We start from the raw sequence: 21,815 nt of genomic DNA, 5'->3' as shown, positions 1-21,815 counted from the left end.
ACCCTGGCAGACTCACAGAATTCACAGAATCACAGGGTTGGGAGAGACCTTCAAGATCATCGAGTCCAACCCAGCCCCAACACCTCAGCTAAACCCTGGCACCCAGTGCCACATCCAGGCTTTGTTAAACACACCCAGGGATGGGGACTCCACCACCTCCCTGGTCAGAACATTCCAGAACTTTATCACTCTTTCTGTGAAAAACTTTCCTAATATCCAGCCTATATTTCCCTTGGTGCAGCCTGAGGCTGTGTGCTCTGGGTCTGTCAGTTCCTGGAGACAGAGCCCAGCCCCAGCTGAGCACAGGCACCTCTCAGAGGGTTGTAGAGTGATGAGGTCACTTCAGAGTCTCCTTTTCTCCAGGCTGAGCACCCCCAGCTCCCTCAGTGTTCCTCTCAGGGTTTGTGTTCCAAGCCCCTCTCCAGCTATGATTTCATATCCATGAAATCAGAGGGTTTTGGGGAAGCTGCAGAAGGCAGCCTCAGAGACAGCAGAACTGCGGTTAGAGCTAAGCAGGAGCCATGAGATTGGTCAGCAGAAAAATTATGTCAGAAGTAGAAAAGCAAGGACAAATAGAACAACGGTCTGTGTATTAATGCTTGTCTAGAATAACTCCCTAAGCTGCAGAAAAGTTTATCTAGTGAGATATTAGGAAGTTCTAAGCTTAATAATGGAGCTCTGTGCATTGTGTTTGAAGGCTTACAAGCAGGTATTGTATTTGAAATAAGCAAGCATTGTTTAACCAAAGGTGCATGTGCTTATAGTGGTGGATAGAACTGCTGTCCATGTGCTTTTGCTTTGTGTGATTGGCCAGAAAACTTTTAAAGTAATTTGTAACATTAAGTTCTTTGTCTGCTGCCTGGGATGTGAGCTGGTGGCATCTTCCCATTGCCATGACCATGGAATGAGGCTGCTGCTGTGAAATCAAACAGCTCCAGGCCCGTTCCCAGCAGTCCCGTCCTGTTTGTGATTTATGCACAGCCCCGGCCGGCGATAAAGCCTCGTTCCCTCTGAGCTCACAGCCCTGTCCCTCTCTCGCAGGTCCCGCATCCGCCGGGAGCTGTTCATCGAGGAGATCCAAGCCGGGAGCCAGAGCCAGGCCGGGTCGAGCGATTCCCCTTCGGCCAGGAGCAGCAGGGCGGCGCACAGCTCTGAGGGGGACAGCTGCGACGGCGTGGACGCGGAGGGCCCTCCCGAGGGGAAGCCGAGCGGCCCGGAGGCGGACGAGTTCAGCAATGCGGCCGCCAAGTCTCAGGGAGGGCCCGCCGAGCCGGCTCTCGAGGCGGGGGAAGAGGCACTGCGAGGAGCCAGGCCCTCGGAGAGAGCGGAGCCCGAGAGCCTGGAGGACACCGACGACGAGGGCCGGCCCAGAGCGCCGCGCCAGAGCTCCCCGCCGGCAGCGCAGCGCCCGGGAGACGCTCTGGAGACACTGCCAAACTCTGCCACGGAAGGGGATGCCTCTACCTCAGCTGCCTCCACCTCAGTCCTTACGGGGGAGAGCTCCTACAAGTCAAAAGAAAGTTCAGAGAAAATCTCCAGTGTGCCAAGTACGAGCTCGACGCCGGGCGCAGGCTCGCAGAAAGCCAACTCTCTGCAGAGCTTGTTCGGCTTCTCGGAGGCGGCGAGCTCCAGGAACACGCGAGACAGCTCCCTGAGGAAAAAGAAAGCGGCCAACTTGAACAACATCATCCACCGCTTGGAGAAGGCCGCCAGTCGGGAAGAGGCCGTCGAGTGGGAGTTTTGAGATTAAACTGGCCCAACTCGGGAGAGCTGGGAAGTCAAACTGGACCTCTACTGGTTTTATTGTGTTCGCACTTAACCGCCCTGCGGGCCACAGGGCAAAAACGCCATAGGCCAAGGTGCATATAGAAATCAAAAAAAAAAGAAAAAAAGAAAAAAAAGGAGCGTTAAGCCCAATTTATGTTTGTGTTTTCGAGGAAGAAAACTGAAATGTGTAGTCAAGCTTTTTTGTACCCTGAAGTGTTTTTATTATTGCCCTAAGTGATTTCCACAATTTCTGGAATAACTCATACAGCTTTGCCTTGTGCCCTCCTCTTTGGTGTGGGGCTTTAAAAAAATGAAAAACAGGAAAAAAAAAAAAAACTAAAAAAAAAAAAATCTTTAAAAAAAAATCAAACCCACATATTAAAAGGGGGCTTTTTATCTGCCATCTAATGGCTACAGAGCGATAATACACTATTATCTTCTTAAACCAGGAAAAAAGGGGAGATTTTTCAAGAAAAAGAAAAAAAAAGAAAGTTTTTTGTAGCTGTTCAGTTGCCACTAAGAGATTGCACAGTCAACCGACTCTAAACACACTAGTTTGGATTCCTACATATTTTCAAGAAAAGAAAAGAATCTTGTTGTTTGAAACTTTGAATTAAAAAAAAAAAACACATTTACTCCACATATTTTTTAACAAAACAAAAAAAAAAAAGTCACATCAGGAAAATATCTTAATTTGTGGTAGCTGACTTAGTGTTTTCTTGTAAGTGAAATAGAATATTGACACGTAGTGCACATTGTTTCATAGCTTTAACTGATTCTGGTCTTTTGCAGCCCAGAATTTGTTTAATACACTCCATTTTAGGCCAAATCAGGACAAAAAAAAAAAAATCTGAATCTAGGTATTTTATAATCTGCTTTTTAACCTCTAACCACAGAGCACGCTGATCAGACCTCATATCTGGGAGGTTTAGGAGACAACTTAGAAGCAGCATGTACTTGATCATTTCACTCGGTTCGTAGTGTAGAGGATTTCCTTTCAGCCAAGACAGATCGCTCCAAAAACGTTGGCCAGTAACATTTCAGCCTGCTACTTGGGGGGCCCAGCCCATATCCCCAACATTCAGCTTACCTGGAATCCTTGGGAATGCAGTTCACGTGTCCGATTGCTGGCACACACCACTAAGAGGGACTGGAGCTGCCGCAGACCCAGCCCTTTTCCTGCTGTTGGTGGCCATTTACTGACTCTCTTCCCACCACGAGCACTGATTTTAAATATGTTTTAGTCGTGGGAAGCTCCTTTTTTTGCGTGGATAAAGAGTACATGGCAATGACCAGACGGGCTCTCAGCAGGGTGGAAGCAGCCCAAGCTCGAAACCAAAACCTTCGTGCTCTCGAGTCCCAGTCCTGCCCTGCAGAAATACAGCCTTTCCCCATTATTTTATGCACAGGTTAGGGCTGATCAAAGTACAAATCCAATTCTAACTTGTCTCTAACTCCTCCTGTTGTCTATATGTATATGCGTGAGCATAGAGGTGCGTGGAAGGATGTGTGTGCGTGGGTGTGTGCGTGCAATTTTATACGTCTGTGTATTTTCTTACGTACTTGTGCACACATAGAGTGCATTACTGCCACCTTTTTTCAATAAGCTGTTTTATCAGTTATGGCTTCTACAAGTTTGCTAATTTAGACTCCTTTATTGCCATATCTTTAAAACTAACAATAGATGATTTCGGAATATATATATATATATAAATATATATATATATAATTTTTTTTTGCTTATTTATAGGTGCTGTATTTTATTATCTGATTGTTAGGAAGGGATGAAAGGGGGCAAATATTCTTTAGAGGGATAGACTGCCGGCAGTATTGGGTATAATTTACAAGATGTAGTTGTCATACTGTATATTATTGATTGAAGACTTTTTTGACCGTATTGTGTATCATTGAACTTTTGTCTTAGGTCAGCATCTTTTTGATGACACTTTAATGGTGCATTCATTACTTCTTAAGTTTAATTAATATTACTTTTCTGATTTTGGGGGAGGGAGGGATGGGGGAGAGGAGTTCCGACTTTTAAAGGTATGTTCCCAATATTACACCTCAGTGTGCTTGTATTAATTCATTAGTAGGATTTTTGACTGTAAGATGTGAAACCACATTTCTTGCATGATGTTTTAGAACTTATGTATTTCATTTACAGTCTCTTAACATGCGACAGCAGCACTTAGCGCAAGTTTTCACAAATTTAAGAATCAGTACACTAAAATCCATCCTTCTCATGAGTAAGGAAAGAAGGCTCTAGGAGGCTGAAAGGCAGGGATTTATTTCTGATTTTCACTGCTAGCTGTTTCAGGATTCCTCCTTGGGTACCTGGGGACTCGTGATGCGAAACTGAAGCTGAGGAATGGAGAGAGAGAGCAGCTGCCCCTTTCTGTGCTGAGCTGAGGGACAGTGGCAGTGACAGACACCAGGGTGTGGCAGCACGGGCTGGGAGCGCTCCTGCTGGGAGCGTGGCCAGTGCCTGGGAACGGGGTGAAGCCAAGGGTGACCTCTCTGTACCTGTCCAGTGTCCTGGTCTGCCTTCCAAAGCACAGCTCCGTGGATAAGCACGTCCTGGTAGGAGTTCACCTACCTTAGTCCAAGTCACGACGGGCTGCGTCTCCAGCCAAGAGCAAAACTTCTGCCCAGAAGACGCAGATATTTTCTTAGGTTCTTTAATTGTTTTTATTTTTTATTTCTTCGTTGTTGTTTGGTTCAGGTTGGGTTTTTGAATTAATTCTAGGCAATACACTTGCCAGTCTGTTCCTACTGTCCTTGTCTGCTGATTTGAGACCCAGGTGCTGGATGCAGTCAAGTGGTTACTCTCAGCTTTCTCCATAGCGAGGGGGTTTTTTTCTGTTTGATGATTTTATTTTGTTTTTTAAGTTAATATTCCCCAAACTGTTCTTGTGCCTGTGTCTATCTGATTGCATTCCATGATGCTTACTGAGAGCTCTGGCTGCATTGTACGACAGCAGAACTGTATTCACAGGTCGCACACAAATGCAGCACTTAAGGTCAATCTCTCTTCTTAATAAGCAATACGTAAGTGCCTTGAAACATATCTTTTTTTTTTTTTTTCTTTTTCCTGTTTATTTTTGGTTTGCTTTTCAGGTTTCCACTAGCTCTTTAGGATTCTTTAGTGTCTGCCCGGTTTTTAATGCTGTAATGATTTTTAAAAAGCATATCTGTAGCTTGCCCTAGAGGAAATCTTTCTTTCATAACACTAACTGTTAATTCTAAGCTCCATTATTCCATTTGAGTCATGTAATTTTGCTGGTTAAAGACAGCGTTCAGAAGTCAGAAGTCACTCCATCCTGCCAAGCGTTATCATTGGGATCTATTAGAAAATTAATCAAATAAAATGCTGTCAGTATTTCCTATATTTTTGGCACTTTATTAATGGCTTAGCTCCTTTTGCTGTTTCATATTTAATGATCTGTGTTGAATGTGGATTAGCCTGCTGAGATGCTGTTGGGGTGATCTCCTGCCCAGAGTCCCTTTGGGTTCCCTGGGCCCAGGAGCACCCTCAGACCTGGAGCTCAGAGATGCTCCTGGGCTTTGTCCCAGTGTTTAGCCAAGGTCACAGCTGCTTTTCTGTTCCAGTGGAAAGTAGGATGGATTAGTTGAACTACTGCTGATGTTCTCGGGTTGGACATGAGTTACCTGCTGGTGTTTCTGGCCAAGGCCCCCCAGTTTAGAGGCTGAACTTACACTGCAGGGTGTGAGAGGTAGTTGGGATCAATTTGGAACTCACCCTTAGGAGGAAAATGTGCTTTGGAATATCTTTTTTTTTTTAATTTAATTCAAAGGATAAAAGCTGAAGGAGAAGAAATGCCAAAGAGCAGCACAGGGGCTGTCCTCCCTTGGGTGCTGATTCCGGGGGAAGGGAATGTGTGAAAGGTGGGACATGGGGCTCATCTCCCAGGGCAGCAGAGCCCTCGTTGCTGACGTTTCTTTTCCTGATGGATAAAAGCACAGGCAGTTTTCAGGAAATCCATCATGCCAGATTCTGTTTTTCCTGAGGTTCTTTAAAAACATTTTATTTTCTCTCTCTGTTTCCAGTTCCATGCTCTTAGCAATGCTGTGCATGAAGGGCCAGGGCTGTTTTAATAGAAATACGTTTATATTGCAGTTAAATTGTTGATTTTTCTCTCTGGATGATTAGAGAAGGAAAAAGAGTGCAGTGCTTTGTTTGCTAAAAGCCAGGGAAGAGTATCCCCTGGCAGAAGGGTCATGCAGTGGAATTGTCAATACACTTCCATTTTTCAGAATACAGATTTCAGACAACAGCATTGTAGATGTTTATTGGCAGAAATGCATTTAATTACAGTTGCTTTTGATGCCATAACATTTGTCCATTTTATTTATTCATCAGTGAAATGCCTATGAATAGAGCCACCCTTTAAAGGAACCCATATCAGTGCACTCTGCCCATATCATGAATTGTGAGTCCTTTAGTAATAAACTCCTTGCTGTAATAGGAAAGATCTATATTACAGTTAAAAAGTAAAAAAGTATGTGCCTTTCTCATTAGCTAAAAGATCTCTGCATTATTTTTATGTACCTTGTTGATGTGGGATTGGTGTAGAGCAGGGGGACCATGAACACCACAGAATTCTATGCAATATTTTCCAATCCAATTACTTAAAAGTCCCTATTTTTCAATCCTTTAACAGGAGAAATAGTCAGTTAGAGAAGTGCATCATGCTGGTGGTAATTCAAACTGCAAAGCTGATAAATTGATGTAAAATAGAATTGAGGGAAATGTGACAAATTAATGTGATGAAATAATGGAAAATGCTAACAGTGGTTGCAGTCCCTACAAGCACAGCTGCTGTCAGAAGTCTGTAATCTTCCATTTAAAAATTAATAATTTCCAGTATTCTTAAAGCTTTTATGAATAAGAATGCTCCTGGCAAAAACAGGGCAGGTTAGAAATAAGGAAAAAAAATCACATTTTAACCATATAGAAATTATGAGAATACACAAGAAAATGTAATTGGGTTTGGACACTTTGCACTTGGATCCAAAATGTTTTATTTCAGTTGAAATGCCACAGTAATCTGTGCCTTTAGCAGGGTTGTGAGAGATCAGTAGCTTGGCAGTTTGTTGCAGACTGAAAGGGGAGTGTTGACATTTTTAACCTGCACATGGAGTGCACTATTTTTGCTCCATTTATGTCTCTTCCTACTAAGGAGTTCCTGAAATTCTCTCTGATTTCCTCTTCACCCAGTGGATGTTCTCTGTCTTCAGCCTCGAGTGTGGCTGAGCTCCTCTTGGAGACTCAGAAACAAGAGGAGAAGAAGGAAAGTTGGCTCTTAGGTGGGAACTGGATTTTATATTCCCTGAAACCAAGTCAGGGCTCTCCTGGAGTGTGTGGCAGTTTTGGCCCTGGTGTGACCAGCTGCTTGTAGCCTCTTCTCCCTAAATTTAACTCTCCTGGATAAAACACTGGCAAGGCAGGACTGGGTTGATTCTTGTGTTGTTCTGCCTTCCCCTTTCTGCTCTGTGAACATCAACATTTTCTTTGTGTTGCATATACAATCAACTTTTCTGAGGATTTAAAAATTCTGTACAAAGGAAAGACTTCCCCCCCACCCCCCCAGCAGTTTAAAGTCTGGTTTTAAATTGCAAGGAGAATCACTGGCATGGGAAGTACAAGATCTGAATTTCTTTTCTGATGTAACCTTTGTAGTTCAAAAGGGGTGTAGCAGTCCCTGTCTCTCTCCTTCACATATATTTGAGCTCTAAAATGTAGAAATATCATTTCACCGATTTCTTCTTTCCTCCCCATCTCTTTTATAGGATATATTGACTATGCCATATATAAAGTATAGTTAATAATGGACTTTATAGCAAGAAAAGCTCTTTAAACCATGCCTAGGGACGGATTTGTCCTACATGACCAGGTCATGGACTATACCCTCCCCTATTAATATGCAAGGATGAAATGGTTTTATGCTCTGAACGTGAAATTTATCCTTTTGGAGAAGATTAGCGTTAGGCCTGTGCACTTAAGTTTTCAGAAAGCCTTAAAAACAGGTGTGTAAGTGGTGCCATCTCTGTCCTCAGGGATGATTTCCCCCCAGCCAAGTGCTACTGTGGCATATTTAATAGCAGTTATTAGTTATAAGGTCATTTTCCAGTTGAAGAAAGTCACTCATTGAACTTTATTCGTGAGCCCCTGGCCAGCATCCTCTGGTACAATCCAGGACCTGCTTTTCCCAAACCATCCATATCCATCCCAAAATCCTTGGCTCTCTGTGAAATCTGTGTTTGTACAACTCTTGTGAATGGAAAAAAACCCTGATGGGATTCCTGGGCTTGGTTGTCATTGCTATTCACAAACATCTTCTGGCACTAAAGTGCATTAAAAGGAAAAGCCTCCTTTTAAAAAACTAGGATGATTATTGTGTTTTGTCCTTGTCCAGCTCTTCTGTAAAGGTCAATTCTGCCAGTTTCAAGCTTGCTTTACTCACGGTGGTGTTGGGAGATTTTAGCCACAGTTCTGTAGATTTCCTGTTATTAAATCTGTTGGTTTCATCACATCAGTTCAGTTCCTTTGGACTTTGAACCAGCTGAGTGCAGAGAGCAGCTGAATCCTTTACCATAACCAAGCAGTGCAGCAAAGTGAATACCCCTGTGATGTCATGGCTTTGGCTTTCTGTTTGAATTCCAGAGATATTTGTAATACATGGTACAATCTTCATCCAAAGTTCTTTGGAAATGGAGAATCATGCCCAGAATTTCCTGCTGTTGTGGTGCCACACCTGATTTTTGCACAGTTCCTGTGTAATTCCTGGTAGTGTCACAACAGCCTCTCTCTTGACAGCAAGAAGAAGAGTTGTGTTCTCTTCTGTCTGTGTGGGTAATTAATATGAATTTTTGGGAGTTGTGAAATGTGTCTCTGTGCATCATTCCAGGATGGAAAAGCCCCTCTGTGTATTTAGCATTTGTGTGCTTGGTCTTAATGGTGCAGCAGAATTGCTGCAGCCAAATTTGTGAAATCATTTGGGATGTAGGTGAGCAAGGGCTTAAAACCAAGATGTATTTTAATGGGCAGAGGATGCCATTCCCCACTTGTCAGATCCATTCCCTGCTGTAAAGAGGGGATTAGCCACTGGAGAGACCAGGCAGCTGGAGATGCATGGGTTTAGCTAATGAGGACGGGGAAGATCATGCTCAGAATACATAAAAATGATCCCAAGGGTCTCAGATGTGCAAGAGCCAAGGAATTGGAAAGGAGGGGTCAAACCTTGTCTGTAGGTTTGGCTTCCTGCAGGAAGTTCATATCCCAGATAGTTGCACACATGGCGTGCTCTCTCCTTTATCAAGGTACAGTGGGCAGTAAAGACATTTTTAAAACAATCACAAAACCAGCTGGTGAAGTAAATTCAAGCCAAGTATGGAATTAAAGCAAGCAGCTCAGCCTTGCTCTCCCTTAGCTGAAAATTCAAGTATTTGTAGGAATGAGGTAGAAATTTTCTGTTAGGCAGCTCCTCTTGGAAGGTGAGTGTCTGTGCTTTCAAGAGAATAAATAAAACTTGGCACTTGACTTGCTCTGAAGTACAATCTTGTCTCCAAGTAACTAGGAAAAATGTTTTTGCAATCAGTCTTTCAATCAGACTTCCCTGGCTTTTATTAGCTCGTGTTGGACCCTTTGTGCTGTTTTGATGTGTTATTTATATGTGGGTAAGTTATTACTAGCTTTAAAAGTGTTTCCAAAGGACCTGGTTACCTCTGCATGCTGGTACAGGTGATACAGGGAGTACTTGAGCATCTGGTTTGGAAAGGAGGAGCGTGGGGAATAAGCAAGGTCACATCTGCTTTGTACTTTTCCTTTTCCTTGATCAGGGCTTCCATTTCCTTCTCACCTCCTTTAGAGAGATGGAGTTCATGGGTCATTCCTTTTTTTGCTGTGGGAGAAAGATTTTAGTCGAGCTTGAAATTATTTTATTTTCACTCCATAGGCATATCATCAAAATCCTGTATGTTGCCACATTTCCCATTAAGTCTTTAGGATTTGCTTCCTGAAATTGACTCTTTCACTTTCTCTGCTTGGAAAGCTATGTGCCTTATTTCCTAATCTCTTCGTGGAGAATAATCTAAAGCACAGTGATCTGGCTTGCAGCATTCCCAGACTCTTTTCATTTATTTTTGAGGGGGGGGAGCAAACACTGATGGAGCATCCCAGTGTCCCAGCACTGGCAGGTGCTTGGCTCCCAGGCACATCCAGCACTGTGTGAGCAGTCTTTGTGCAATAGAAACTCTGGGGCTGTGCCTGGGGGGTTCCTGTCCCACAGCCAGAGAGGGTGAGCTCTCCTTCAGGGCAATTCACACTCCTGGGGGAAAAGAAAATCCCCGAGGGTTCCTTCCAGCAGTTCCTGGGACAGGACTGAGCTGTCAGCCAGCAGCTGGTGCTCGCAGGGCTGGGTCTCTCCCTGGGCACCCATAGGTCTGTGAGAGTCCAAGAAACCCCTGTGGCAGCTCCTCTGCGCCATCAGCCACTCCTGCTGTCCCCAGTGCCACTGCCAGGGCTGTGCTGGCTCTGGGTGGTGAGGCACTGTCCAGTCATTCCAGCTGGGATTTGGGTTTGTGCCCAACAGGCACCCCCAGCCCTCCCTCCCCGAGCTCGCTCTCTCTGCAGCATCAGAAGGTGAAATATGAAATACACAGAGGTGCTTTGTGATTAGGACAACAATCCAGTATTTCCTATTCATGAGATTCATGTGTAACAGTTTCTTTTTTTGTCGAGGTTTGGGTTTTTTGTTGGGTATAAACACAGCAGGAGTATTTACATATCCTTGGTTTGGGTTGGAAGGGAACTTAAAGCTCATCCTGTTCCAACCCCCTGCCATGGGCAGGGATGTCTCCCACTAGACCAGGTTGCTGTCCCCTAAATGGATGTTGGAGAAAGCTTGGGATACCCTAGAGATGGAGCAGGTGCTGTTGGCTCATAGTATCCATATCATTGTGCCCCAGTTGTGTTTTCTAGAGCAATCTTTTTTTTTTTTTTAAGGAAAAAAAAAGTATTTTATCTAAATGCCTAATAAATAATATTATTTAAATAGTTTTTAAAATAATTTAGGACTGAGAATAAGAAGCCTCAGTTGTGAGAGAAGAGACTTAAAATATACAGAGAGAGAAAATACCCTGAGCCTCCTAGAGCCTCTACTGAGAATTTGTTAAAGACACAGAGCCCCTGGTCAGAGCACATTGCAATTAACTCACAAGTGTTCATTTAAAATGAGAGACTGGTTTCCTGTGATGTTCATCTTTGTTGGCATATGTTTGACTTTCTGAATTCAGAGCTGATTTCCTTCTCATTCAAAAGTTGGTCAAGGAAAAAAAAAAACTCAAAAAAAAAAAAAGGCAAAAAAATAATAATTCACCTTGTGCAGCAGCAACTTTCCCTGGTGTGAGCTCTGGAAATGCACCTTGTGCATTCTGTGGGGCACACAGGGGTGGTTCAGTTTTGCTGCTGGGTTCAGAGAGGCTTTTCCCTGGCCAGGTGGCCCTGGGGAGCAGCAGAGCAGCCCCAGATCCGGGCAGGAGCGTGGCCCAGGGAGGGGTGGGCAGGCTCCAGCTGTGCCAGTCCCCCCTGGCATGGGCAGAGGGAAGGTGCTGGGCCAGCTGCAGGGCACAGCAGCCACTTCTGTGGCTTGGGAAGCAAATTTGCACTTTGCCTTTCGAGGGTGTCCCACTTAAAAAAAAATAATCCAGCGTATTTCCCATGTCAGGTTCCTTTTCCTTCTGGTGTAGTCCAAAAAGAGACTGAAAATGAGAGTAAAGAAAGCCCTGGTGTAAGTGTTGGATCAGCTCTGCCAAACAAAAGCTTGTTCCTCTTGGAATACTCTATGCATTTCTGTGGTGAAAAGCATTTTCTCCCATTCCTTGCTGGAAATGCTGTGAGAATGTCACACACACAAATTTGGATGTTGATCCCAAAGCAGATGGAGGCTGGGGGGGGGGGTGGGGGAATGTTCTTTTTTTTTTTTTTTCTTTTTCTTTTTTTTAAATTGTTTCCCTCATGTCCCTTTTCATTTTTATTTTTTGTTTAATTAAAAAATTAACTCTTTGCATTTGTGCAATAACTACTTGCCATGAGAATGGGCAGACCTTGGAAATGCCCCGACTACTAACACAGCACAAGATGAACTCGAACAGAAAGTGGTGTACTTTTTCCTGAGAATTTTTTTTTTTTTTTTTTTAATAATAAGCTCAGTTTTTACCCCAGTGTATTGTGGTGTCTTACATTTTTAGCAGTATTTTATATTTTTTCTGTAACGCACTAAGTCTTAGATGTTTTTAGAGCTTGTTTGTTATATTCACAATCACAGATTTTAAAAAAGAAAAAATAAAAAAAAAAAAGATCCTCACAAAGACCCAATTGACCAAAAAAACAAAAAAAAGTGTCATTTTTTTTTTTTTTGTACAAGTAGCTTTGAGAAGCCCACATTGTGTTGCTGTGACTCATCTTTTGTAACATTTTATTTCTTGGTATTTGTTTAAACATAAAAAGTAAGAGTTTATCTGGCTGGCAGTGCAGGGCAGCGCTCCCTGGTCAGCAGAGGCATTGTTTCTGTCTTTGTTTGGTTTAGCCATAAAATGTTTGTTCTCAGCACTGTACAACGGTCCCTATATGATATGGAGAAGCAATATCACTGTATGAAACTCACACGATGTATTATTATTATTATTCACTAGCACCCTAGGTGTGATAATTGAAGTAAATATCTTTTATACAAACACAACTCCGTCTGGGCTGTCTTTTATTGAGGTGAGACCTGAGTCCAAGCAGCAAACATTTACATTGTGCTTCTGGTTTTGGTGATGCCCAGAGGGATCACAGGGATGGTTTGGTGGGATTTGTGTTTGGCCAGGGGAGGAAAATTTCCTTTTTGTGGATCAGTTCCTATGGAGAGTGTGGGTGTGTTTCCAGTATCTTAAATATTGAACTGTTAGATGTTCAAAATGTTCTGTGAAATCCAAGAGTGGCCATTTGAGGTGGGCACCCAGCTGCACAGACAGAAAATATCTGGGGTCTGAGACTGCCAAGGGGGATTGTTTTGGGCACCACAGCATCAACTCATTAAAAAGGAAAAGAAATGTCAGTTACCTGAGATTGGAAATGCTTTAGATTCAGAAATGAAAATGTCAGAGAATTTTCCCAGATATTTGGCTGGCTGTTTTATTTTTACAGATCCTTTACAGGAAAATAAATTCTTCATTTAGTGCCTTATGGGATGTTCCTATAAATACTCTCAGTATTTACAGAGTGAGGAGCTTGGTAAGGAACAGGTGCTGGAATCTGTCAGTGGGATTATGTTTTCAAAAGTAGTGGAAGAAATCATTGTTTGGATGTGTCAGGTGGAGGATGTGTGTGTGTGTCTGTGCTTACCTGGCTGCTCTGTTTCCCCTGCTCATGTCTGGTTTTTTGTGAATTGAAGTTTGTTTGGAGTTTCCACCATCTCCTGCAATACCTCCCTGAGACATTTCTCTCCTGTGGACCAGGATGGATATTTGCTGTGGTTCTGGGCTGGAGAGCAGGGAGTCAGGCTGGGATTTCCCACCCCACTGCGGGTGGCACTTTGTGCAGCTCCATCTTGGTGTCCACTTGTGTCTTTGCCATCTTTAGTTCTGCAGGTGTGGGGGAATTCTCCTCAAAATGTATTTTAAATGCTACTGAATGCCTTCATTTCATGACAAATGTGCATTTTCTCATTTTGAAGCATCTGACAGGTTGTTCCACAGGATGGAAATGTTCATGGTTTAACAGTTTTTATTTTTTCCCCTTCTCTTTAATAACTAGTCCAACTGTTGATTGCTATAAATGGTATTATTGTGGATAATATGATTTTTTTAAAGCTTGATGCTAAACAGCTAGACTTTTAAAATGCCATGCCTCAGGTAGGTTAATTTGTGTATTTGTAACCTGCACTTTTCTTCAGGTGATATCAGCAAACTCCTAAAAAGCCACAGTGGTCATCATCTAAGGGTGTGTTAAACTTGAGAGAGCACTGAGCTGGAGAAGGCTCAGAATTTTACATCTTGGGATAAAGCCAGGTGGTTCTCTCAAGCCCAAATCTCACAAGTTAATTCTGGGAAGTTGGGAAGGCAACCCAAACCACAAGGAAGCACTGGGAGGTCAGGAGCAGATATTTATGGCCTTCCTTGGAGATAGTTGGATCTCCCACCATAATTTTACTGGGGCAAAAGGATGTCAAAATTCTCTTTTTTTGGAAGAAGTGCATGCTGTGTGTTCCCACAGACCTTTACTGGTTTGAACTGGGGCATCACTGGGAGTTCCTGCTGGGAGAGAGCTGCTGCTGGGGCTGGATGGGTGAGGTTTGCATGGGAAATGTCAGAGGGATTTGGATGGGAAGAGTCCTCGTTTGTGGCATCCCTGGGTGCAGGAGGGAGTTCACACCTCAGTGCCAAGGTCCTGGCCCTGCTTCTGCTCCCCCCAGTGAGAGCCAGGATGACTTTCAGTGGGAAAAGGGATATTTTGACACATGTTCCCACCAGGTGAGCAGCTGGGAGTGGCTGACATGGTGCTTCTCAGCCCCACTTCTTGCCATTTGGAAATGTCATTTTCCCCTCAGTATTTCTGTTTTAATGGAAGTGGTGAAGGAATTGTGCATTTGCCAACAGAGGGCTTCAGAAAACATGATTTGATTACAGCACAGCATTTTATTTTCTTTTTGCTCCAAGCTATGGGAAACTGATAAGAAAATTCAAACTGTTTTCTTGAACTCTTCCAAGTTACCCATGTAATTATCTTAGTACCCTTGGAAATAATCCCTTCTTGTATGAAATCTCTCTCTTTACAGGGTGAATTTATTAAGCAGTGCTGGGTTTCTTTGCTGGGGGCTGTTTATTTTGGAGTGGCTGGGCCAGGAGGAAGGGGAAGGAGAAATCCTTCAAACCTTCCCTTCCCAGCAGGCCCTAAAAATGGGAAAAGAAAGGGAGAAAAGCAGAAATCCTCCCTGCACCTCTTCTGGCAGAGAAACCCAGAGAGGTGGGAGGAAGCTCCCAGAGAGTCATGGAATGGTTTGGGTTGGAAGGGACCTTTCAAGGACACCTCCCACTGTCCCAGGCTGTTCCAAACCCCATCCAGCCTGGCCTTGGACACTCCAGGGATCCAGGGGCAGCCACAGCTTCTCTGGGCACCCTGTGCCAGGGCCTCACTGCCCTCATCATAAACAAACCCAGTTTCCTTAGAACTCACCTGAATCAGCCTCTGTTAGTTGAAAACCATCCCCCCTTGTCCTGTCCTGCTGCACTTTGGTGGCTCCTTCTCTCTTCCCCAAGGCCATTTTCCAAGCTGGCACTGAGGAGAGGGCAGCAGGAACTCAGAGAAGGATGCAGATGTTGGGATGAGCTTGGCAGCTGGGGCTTTTCCTTGTGCTTCCTTTGGCACTTGGGCAGATAAATCCCAAATGTTCTCAGGGTGTTGGACATGATCTGCTCTCTCCTTGTCCCTGGTTTGTCTCTCTGGCAGCACAGGAAAGCAAAACTGAGCAGGGCTGTTCTTCCTTCAGTGGTGCCAGTGCCATCCCTTGCTGTCTGGGGCTGCTCATCCTCTGAAGGTCCTTCCTTCACCCCTGAAGGACCTCACTGATGGTCTTGATGTCTTCTCTTACAACTCTGCATCACAGAGAAACCTCATCTCTGCACTCCTGCAGCTTTTCCAGGCCTGATACCCATGCCTGGAGACCAGGGAGATCCTGCTAGAACCTAGAGATGGCTTTTAGAGTTGTCACCATTCCTCTCTTTTCATCCTCTCCTTGCTTTTTCTGCCCTTTCAGGAGCCCTGCAGAGGGTCTGATCAGGGAATGCCCTCCTGGCAGGTACAGATGGACCAGGACAGCCCAGAAGCAGCATTGCAGGCTCAGATGATTCCCAGGTTAATATTCCAGGAATTCTGCCTACTCAGGAACTCTTGGGCCTAACTGACCTTTCCTCCCTGCCTGGAGATTTCTACAAAAGTTGCTTTAAAAAGTCCCAAAATCCCAATTCCTTTGTGTTTTCTGTTGCACTGGTGAGATCTCTGGAGCACTTGATCCTTATTTACCCTGGGGACATTTTTGGAGCAGCACATTCCCTTTGAATGACCCTGATTTTTCATGGCCTGGTGGGAGGTGAGATGCTCACCTGGGCTTTTGCACTGCAACCTCCTCTTCAGCCTTTACTTCTGAGCAGATTTGCACCTCAGAGCCCACAGACAGGGCTCTGGTGACTTGCAGAAAGAAACCTTCCATCATTCCCTGCCTCCTTCCTCAGCCTGCTGACAGCTCCCAGCAGTGGTGGCTCCAAGGACAAGGCTTTGCATGAAGCTGAGGTGGAGTGAGTGACTCCCACACGCTCTGGGCCAGGCAGAAATGTTGTCCCTCACCATGAAAAGGTCAAGGCAGAGCTGGAACCATCAGGCTGTGCCATGGTGAAAGGCTTTTGACAATCTTCCTGTTGCAGGAAGGGTTTTGGCTCAGATCTTTCTGCCTTGGCATCTTCACAGACCAAAAAAAGAAGGCAGAGAAAATCATCTTGTGCATGCAGGGCTGAATCTGCAGCCTTTGGATGGAGTGCTCCTCATCCCTCCTGCTACCAAGAGCAGGGTCAAGGTCGAGTCATCTCCCTTGATTCTGCTGGAAGGGGAGCAGGACTCTGGGCAAGAACAGCCTTTCCCAGACTTCCTTAAAAGCTAAATGCCAAGGGCTTCAAGAGCCTGAAATTGGGCCTGAGTTTATGTGTAAACCTTGGGAGCTCTGGCATCAGGCAGAGCCGGAGGTAAGACTTTGTTGGCCTGGAAAGGCTCCTGGAGAGCGATGCCAAGAAGCCTTGGCACGTTTATTTCGTGGGGAAGAGCAGTGATTTCAACTCAGATGTAACTGTCCAGTCATGAACTGGAGTGGCCCAGTGTGGGAAAAAGTGAAAGAGCTGGAAAAGCAAAGGGTCCATGGCAGACCCAGTTTCCTGCTTCTTCCTTTGACTTCTGCTCCTTGCCCTGGCACTCTCAGACGCCTCTGTTTGTGCTGAGTGAGTTTCCTTGGTGCCAAGGCACTCCAAGGTTTGCTTATCTTACCATCATCTTCCTTCCAGTCAATAAAATAGACTCCAAACCTTTGAAGTCGTGGCTTTCAATGCACTCCAGTTGACTTTTCAAAGAGAGCGTGCCACATCACTTCTCAGCTTGTTTTCTTTTTTTTTTTATGTAAATTCAGGGAGGCCAGACAGCAAATGGAGGGAGATGAAAAAGTTCCACGAGGCAAATCAGGGTGTGAACTGGCAGAGCATCAGCTAATTTGCCAGAACTGCCCATGTGTGTGCTCCTACCCCTATCCCTTCAGCTACAGCACTCACCTCTCATTTCCTCAGGGCTCTGAGGACCCACATGAGCAGTTTCCCTGGTCCCATGGATGTGTAGCAAGTCACAGCCTATCACACCCCAAGGTGATTTATTCATCTCTCTGCATCCTCAGTAATCAGCCACCATCTTATGGAAAGATTGCCTCTCATTTATTTATGTCTGGCCTTATAACTTCAAACTAAGTTGCTAGTAATGTCTTAATTTTCTCCATCTGTGGAAACAGATGCTGTTTATTTTGGCTGATTTGCCAAGGGAGCCCAGTTGCTGGGGCTTGTTACAGGAGTCAGAGTTGCTGTTGCTGTGTGGCAGCACCAGGCTCCCGGCTCGGGGGCACTCCTGGTGAGCCCCTGCATCTGCCAGGCTCTGCCCACACCAGCCTGGGCACTGGGGAGCCAGGACTGCTCTCTTCAACCATCACTTCAAGGCTTTAACCTCTTGGAATGGCAAGAGACTGACTGGGCTGCTCACAAGGAAATTGTAAGGCTCTTGTCAATGTTTAATTCTCGTTTTGGGGTTTGTTTCTTCACTGTGTGTCCCAGCACATGGCCTGTCCATACAGGTCCTGAAATATCCATCCCCCAGCAGTGCCCCTTGGGCACACAGAATTCCCAGAAAAGGCATTTCCCAGAAAAGGCATTTCTTTGAGCAGAGGCTCTTTCTGAGGATTCATTCAGTGGTTGGCAGGGTATCATAGAATTATTAAATGGTTTGGGTTGGAAGGGAACCTTTACCATCACCAGGTCCACTCCCTTGCCATGGGCAGGGACACCTCCCAGTGGAGCAGGGGGCTCAGAGTCCCTTCCAGCCTGGCCTTGAGCACTTCCAGGGATGGGAATAGTCCAGTCCCAGCTGCTGATTTTCTGTGCATCAAAGAGGGGAAGCCAGCCCTGTCTGTGCCAGGCTGGCACCAGAGCTTCTGCCAATGTGGGGCTGCCCACACTGCACTTCTGCTCTTCTCTTCACAAGGCCATGGCAATGCCAGGCCTGGCTTTTTAAAACCCAGAGCTGGCCGAGTTTGAGGCTAAAGAGACTTGCTTTAAAACCCATTTTCCCCAGGACTTCACCTTCTTTGTCCCATTAGCTTCTGCAGTAGCTCTTCTCTTCCCTTTGAGGTATCTGCACATCTGAGGGGTCAGAGGCAGGGCTCAGCAGCTCGGGGAGCACAAAGGCAGATTCCTCTGGCTGGATTCAGTGCCTGAGCTGCCCTGCCTGCCTGGCAGAGCCTGCTCCTGCTGCTGCAGGTGAAGAGTCCCTGGCACAGGAGTGCCGAGCTCGCGGGTGGCCACGGCCCCTGTGAAAAGGGAAAGTTATGATTAAAAAAAAAACAAACCCAAAAACCAACTGTGAGGAGTGACCTTGACAGGGAGAGGAGAGGGAGGCTCTGTGTGTTTGGCTGCTTTCAGTGTCAGCCTTTTCTGTTTCCATGGATGTTTTCATGGCCAAGGCCGAGTGAAACCTCAGGGAAGGAAGGAAGGATGCAGATCCCTTTAAATCTGAGAGCTTTGGTGACCCTTTTTACTCTTAAATTGAAAAACTCAGTCCCTGTAACTCAGAAGCCAAGAGGATCATTTAAGAGAGAGCTGCAGGAACTGGGTCTCCTTCTGCAGGCTCCCAAGCTCAGCTCTGCAGAGGATTTTTGGGCAGGGTGGGAGGCCAGGGAACAATTCCTGCCCCTCCTGGTGGGGTGAACCTTGGGCAGGATGCTCAGCAGTGCCTCGTGCAGAACTGGGGCCCCCAACCCATGTTTGGCCAGCAATAGCTTCTCAATTACATTTTAATGCAATTTTAAAAGACAGCCAATTGAATAATTAACCATAGGGAAGAGGTTTTCTCCTTTCCAAATCTTGTTGATGCAAATATTTTGCATCAGGCCACCCACGTTTTGGAGCAGGCAGGGATTCCCCATTCCTGGAGAAACACTGACCTCCAGTGGGATGTGCCTTTAGCACAACTGCTGCTCGATCCTGAGTCTCTTACTGGGGGCTCTAAAATCTAAATATGCAGAGGGGGAAAAAACAAATCCATGGGTTGTGTTCAAAGCAAGTGCCCCCTCCCTTTCCCTGCAGTGAGGCTTGGTCCTTCTGATTAACATGGGAAGGGGAATGGCTTTAAACTGAAAGAAGCTTATCCAATCTCAGTTTAGGATGGAAATTGGGAAGGAATTCTCTGTGAGGGTGGGCAGGCCCTGGCACAGGGTGCCCAGAGCAGCTGTGGCTGCCCCTGGATCCCTGGCAGTGCCCAAGGCCAGGCTGGAGAGGGCTGGGAGCACCTGGGACAGTGAGAGGTCCATTACACCAACACAGTAAATGTCTTTCTTATTGTTCAGGTTGAAAAAGACCTTTAAGATCATCCTTACTCCATCACTACCATGTCCCCAAGTGCCACATCTACCAAAGAAAGGGGAATTTGCACCAGCCAAGACCCTGATTGCTGGGAAAGCAGTGTCACTTTGGGCATCACTGCTGCTCTTAGTCCAACCCTGTGGCCAGGGCATCCCTCCCTGTGCAAGGAGCTCCCTCCACAGCTGGTTCCTGGGTGTGTGGAGCATTTCCCAGCCTGGCAGAGCTGGAACTGAGCTGTGCACACGCTGCACCCCTTGTCTGAAGGCTCAGAGAGGGCAGGGGCCCTGAGGACAGCCTGCCCTTGCTGCTCCCCAGGCAACCCCTGCACTTCCTGCTCCCTGGCTCTTGATAAATGAGGAGACTTTTTTTGCCTTCCAGCTGTCTGGAAATTAGGGGAATGATTACAACAGGAATTATCAGGGAGGGAGATGGGACCTGAGCTTTGGCCCACCTGGAAATCCAGGCACAGAGGGACAGATCCTGCATCCCCGCAGTGGAGGAGCTGGCAGTGCAAAACACCAGCTCTGAACCTGGAGCTGAGCAGGTTTTCCAGCCAGGGAGAGGTCCAGACGCTGCTGGCAGCCAGGGAGAAAGGTGGAACAGGTCGATTTCTGCTGCAGGACAGTTTTGGGATGGATTTGCCAGTGGAACCCTGGGCTGGCCCTGCGGGGCTGCTCCCGCGCCTCTCTGGAGCTGCAGCCTCCCTGCTGCACATCTGGGCTCATCTGGGGTTATGTGAGGGGAATGAGAGGTTTTTGTTGTGCTCCTGGAGCATTCCAGCAGTGCCTGTTGTGGTTTAGGGTGTGGGTTTTACTCTGGGGGGCAGCTGGGAAGAGGAATCCTTTGTAGGGAATGCCGGGAGCTGCAGAGCCGGGCCCCGTGCCCGGGGCAGGACTGGTCCCCCCTGAGCCCCTCCTGGGCTGTCCCCCACCCTGCTGTGCCCTCTGAGTGCCTCTCCCAGCCCCCACAGCCAGGGGAGCCTCTTCCATCCCCTTTCCAGACCTGGGATCAGTTCATGGGCTCAGCTCCCTGAACCCTCTCCAGGTGCCCCCACTCTGCCTCCCGGGATGCTGCCAGGTACCCCTGGGGCACCAGAAATGCCTTCCTGATGCCTTTGAACAGCTGTGCCAGTGCTGGCAGCTGCCCCTGGCCCTGGGAGGTGGCACTGCTCCCTCCCAGGGACATCCCCAAATTAAATTAACAGCATCTCACTGTCCCAGACACACCAAGGCAAGCACCAGTGCTCCCAGCAGTCACAGCCACCACGAGATGGTTAAAAACCTGCCCTGTGTCTCACCCACAACACCACCCTGAGCCTTAGAAACCAAGTCCTTTACAAGCATAATACCCCTAAAAAAAACTCAATCAAACAATAAAACTCAGGTGTGAGCAGGGGCTGCTGCTGTGCTCCCTGAGAGAGCAGGGGTGCTGCTCTGAGCTGCTCTGCTGCTCCAGGTGGGGCTTCTCAGCTCCTTGGTGTCCCCCTGGCTCAGCCTGGCCTTTGGTGACAGCCCTGGCTCTGTTTTGCAGTGCGCTGTGCCGAGCTGCAGATCCAGCTGACCGAGGCTGTGGCCACCCTGGCTGCCCAGAAGGAGCTGGTGGCCAAGCTGGAGCACGACCTCAGCACCATCCAGGCCCTGTCTGCTGTGCCACGCCCCGAGGCAGAGGTACCACGGCCTGGGCTGGCTCCCAGGGCTGCCAGAGAGCTCTCAGCTCCCCCAGGGGCAGGGGAGGGTGTCCACCTCCTCTTGGTCTCAGTTTTGGGGGGGGTTGGTTATTATTATTATTATTATTATTATTATTATTATTATTATTATTATTATTGTTATTGTTATTGTTATTGTTATTGTTATTGTTATTGTTATTATTAATCAATCATTAATCATTAATATTTTATTATCATTATACATGTCTTCTTACTAACATTTATTAATATTTATTATTATTTATTCTTAAATAATAATAATAATTATTATTATTATTGTTAATTTTTAAATTCGTATTTTTCATTAATCATTATTATTTTATTATCATTATACATGTCTTCTTACTAACATTTATTAATATTTATTTTTATTTATTCTTAAATATAATTATTGTTATTATTTACTATTACTATTATTATTATTTCTTCCTTCCTTCCTTCTCTTTCTGATAATTCACCCAGCAGAGATGGATGCATCTTCCCCCCCCCCACCACGGGGGCAGGGGAGAGTGTTCACCTCCTCTTGTTTTCAGGTTTTGGGGGGGTTTTGGTGGATTATTATTATTATTATTATTATTATTATTATTATTATTATTATTATTATTATTATTATTACTATTATTTC

The 21,815-nt window shown here is 45.8% G+C and overlaps 2 protein-coding genes across 9 annotated transcripts in view; one reads left to right on the top strand and one right to left on the bottom strand.

Moving 5' to 3' along the window:
• ALKBH4 (alkB homolog 4, lysine demethylase) overlaps positions 1–21,815 on the bottom strand; it is a 150,266-nt gene that overhangs the window by 47,358 nt on the left and 81,093 nt on the right. The window lies entirely within an intron of this gene.
• The window catches only part of CUX1 (cut like homeobox 1), a 268,416-nt gene that overhangs the window by 235,917 nt on the left and 10,684 nt on the right, over positions 1–21,815 (top strand). For 7 of the 8 annotated variants that reach the window (XM_030232439.2, XM_030232441.2, XM_030232438.2 and 4 more), the window contains one exon: positions 1,042–12,527. In XM_030232439.2, the coding sequence (XP_030088299.2) occupies positions 1,042–1,744 (703 nt within the window). In that variant the 3' untranslated portion in view covers positions 1,745–12,527. Of the gene's footprint in view, positions 1–1,041; positions 12,528–21,015; positions 21,153–21,815 lie in introns of those variants that run through there. The other variant, XM_050981835.1, reaches the window with a different exon arrangement.

The sequence above is a fragment of the Serinus canaria genome, chromosome 19 (genome assembly GCF_022539315.1).
Source record: "Serinus canaria isolate serCan28SL12 chromosome 19, serCan2020, whole genome shotgun sequence".
In the NCBI taxonomy this organism is placed as follows: domain Eukaryota; kingdom Metazoa; phylum Chordata; class Aves; order Passeriformes; family Fringillidae; genus Serinus; species Serinus canaria.
The sequence above is the reverse complement of the archived record's forward strand: the minus strand, read 5'-3'. Positions and strand labels throughout refer to the sequence as shown.